Source organism: Arvicola amphibius, chromosome X, assembly GCF_903992535.2.
Source record: "Arvicola amphibius chromosome X, mArvAmp1.2, whole genome shotgun sequence".
NCBI classification, from domain to species: Eukaryota; Metazoa; Chordata; class Mammalia; order Rodentia; family Cricetidae; genus Arvicola; species Arvicola amphibius.
This window is the reverse complement of record NC_052065.1, coordinates 109974273-109977307: the sequence shown is the minus strand read 5'-3', so window position 1 is coordinate 109977307 and position 3035 is coordinate 109974273. Positions and strand designations below refer to the sequence as shown.

At 43.5% G+C, this 3035-nt stretch overlaps 1 protein-coding gene across 1 annotated transcript; it reads left to right on the top strand.

Moving 5' to 3' along the window:
- Positions 1 to 216: 216 nt before the first annotated feature.
- Positions 217 to 861, top strand: LOC119804423 (testis-expressed protein 13C-1-like). Its single transcript, XM_038315841.1, has one exon. The coding sequence runs from the start codon at positions 217 to 219 to the stop codon at positions 859 to 861; it is 645 nt and encodes a 214-aa protein (XP_038171769.1).
- The last annotated feature ends 2174 nt before the right edge of the window (positions 862 to 3035 follow it).

Here is a 3035-nt window from a genome sequence, read left to right as displayed (position 1 = left end):
TCCCAGCAGGAGGTGCTGCAGGTCTCACAGCCCATGTCTATGACGTCCCTTACGTGTTAATCCCTTGCATAGGAGGAGTTGGTGTTAGTGGCTTCAGGGCTTTAGTCTAGATGAGAAGGGGGAAGCAAGTAGGTAGGAGCTAGTAGCCAGGACTGGGCAAAGCACCAAGGTGAAGGGCGAGCGCATTGTGTACCACTCCTTAGAGCAGGTTCAGCCATGGCTGTGGACTTCGGGGACCCCAAGAGCGGTTTCCGCCACTGCGAAGTGGTCTTGTTCATCAATGAAGAAGTGCTGAGGAATGGTGGTGGCCCTGGCTTCTACCTAACCTTCCGTTCACGGCCCTGGAAGGATATAGAAGAGAGCCTGAAGTCTGTCGTGGCCGATATCCATGTACCGCGCACCATCAAGAGGGCCTGCGCCTGGAGTGCTCTGGCCCTGGGAGTAAGGGTGGCGTCGAGGCAACGAGAAAAACAGACACGACGTGTGCAGCACCTGCACAATAAAGTAGAAGAGCATGAGGCAGCCACCTGGACCTTGGCCACAGACCTGCAACGGCTGCGTGACGAGCGTGATGAAGTGGTGTCTGAGCTCCGCAATGCGAGAGACAGCCTGAAGCAAGTGCTCCGTGAGCGCGATATGCTGCACAAGAGGCTGATTGAGTTCGAGCTGTCCCAGCAGCTCCTCGCTGAGTCACAAGATGCTGGTTATCCGGGTACTATGCCGTGGACTCTGATGGTCAAAAGACAGAGAAAGGCTCTTGCCACAGGCTTGCAGAGTGGGCAATATGCAGCGTCCCCGAAGAAAGACCACATGGCATCCAAGTCATCCAAAACAGGTACACCAAGATCCACTGGTCCTTGAGCCTAGACCCCGCAGCCACTTCTACTAGTGTTCTCTGCATTATTGTCAATGGCATCTCCTCCCCATATAGAGTACTCTCAGAAGGGGAAGAAGGAGCTCCATCCACTAACTCCCTTCCTAACAGTTGACCACAGTGAGATCCCTGTGCCAGCACCTGAGGGGCCAAACTCATGGACAGAAACTACCAGATATAACCAGGGGAGCTGAGAGGCTTTGGCCCAAAACAAAGGCCCTCACTGAATTCAGGGAGGAAAAAAAATGAATGGAGATGTGCTCCAAAGAGACTTCATCTCCTGGCGGCCCTTTCCTAATAAGTGTTCATTCTTTCCTTTTATTTACTTCATATACTATTTGAAAACTCATCAAGTAAGACTTTAAACTCTTCCACTACCAAGCAATAACCTCTGGGCTTCTTTGCTTGCTGTGCTAGGGGATCTAACCCATGGCCTCCTGTATGCTAGGGCAGTACTCTACCAGTGAGTTATCCCTTTAATCTGCAACTACCCTCTTTTTTCTTTTTTCTTTTTTTAATTGATTTTTATTGAGCCCAATATTTTTCTCTGCTCCCCTCCCCTTCTACTCTCTCCCAAGGTCCCCAAGCTCCCAATTTACTCAGGAGATCTTGTCTTTTTCTACTTCCCATGTAGATTAGATCTATGTCTGTCTCTCTTAGGGTCCTCTTTGTTGTCTAGGTTTTCTGGGATTGTGGTTTGTAGGCTGGTTTTCTTTGCTTTATGTTTAAAAACACTTATGAGTGAGAACATATGATATTTGTCTTTCTGGGTCTGGGTTACTTCACTCAAAATGATGTTTTCTAGATCCATCCATTTGCCTGCAAATTTCAAGATGTCGTTATTTTTTTTCTGCTGTGTAGTAATCCATTGTGTAAATGTACCACATTTACCTTATCCATTCTTTGGTCGAGGGGCATTTAGGTTGTTTCCAGGTTCTGGCTACGACAAACAATGCTGATATGAACATAGTTGAGCACATGTCCTTGTGGCACGGTTGAGCATTCTTTGGATATATACCCAAAAGTGGTATGCAATTACCCTCTTTAGCACAGTAAATGTAATTGCATATGTGGATCTCTTTCTCCAGATTCAGTCATACATGTGTATGTATATATATATATATATATATATATATATATATAATTTGTGTTGTATTGAAGGATGAAATTCCACTGAGTATGTTCATTTGTCTTTAAAAGAAAAACATCTCCAGTTGCAGGGATGTTTACAAGTGAACAGTAGTTGGCTGTATTTAGCCACCAGTGTGAAGAAGCTGATGTTTTGGAACATTCTCTTTTCTTTCTCTGTGCTCTCCTCAGTTCCCTTCTTGCATAACTCCAGATCTTCTGAAGGGCACAGCTCTGTTTGTAAAACAAAAGATGCAGCGTGCTCCAGTTACATTGCTTTTTCTGTGAGAGCACAATTGCTGTTTCTTTCATTTGTTTTTATAACATTCATGGGTGCTATTCTTTGTGTCTCTAAGTTCTAGAAACTTTGCATGAAGGCGAAGAATTCCAAGTGTCCAGTGTGTGAGTCTTCATGAAATGTCCTTCAGCAGCAGCCTCCGCCTCAGTAAGACCTCAGCTAGCTGCTGCTACAAAGAACATGAGGAATTGAAGAGAAGAACATGTCTGGGTATATATTTTAGAACAACAAGAAGCATACAGGTTTTGTTAGAACTTAACCCACTGACATTGCAGAGTTCAAAGGGATTCGCGGCCAATGTAAACTTTTAGAGGATGTCACAAGTTTGTGGAATTTCATTCATTAGTTCATTGAACGGTTGTTGATAAGTTGGCATATGGTAGAAACTACAATTACATTACCCGGTATGCACATTAGAATCCCTTTGGGTACGGTTGGTTAGGTGAGAGTAGAGAACATAATTTCAGACACGGTGTGGGTCATGGTGTCCTTTTATCCTGCATGAAATAGAACCTTTGGAGAAACTCTATTAAAAAAAATATCAAGATCCATTTCTGTAAGTTGGGGGTGGAACAACATTAAGAGACTTTTATTTGGGAAACACTGAAGAGAAAAATAGTCTTGTTAAAATTTAGTTTCTCCCTCTATCAAGGGATTAATCTGATAATTAAGAAAGAATTTTAAAAGCTATATTATTAATAGTAAATTTGATAAATTTTGCATAATTTATAAAAC

Coding starts and splice junctions, on each gene's coding strand:
- LOC119804423 (XM_038315841.1), top strand. CDS start 217: ATGGCTGTGGACTTCGGGGACCCCAAGAGCGGTTTCCGCCACTGCGAA.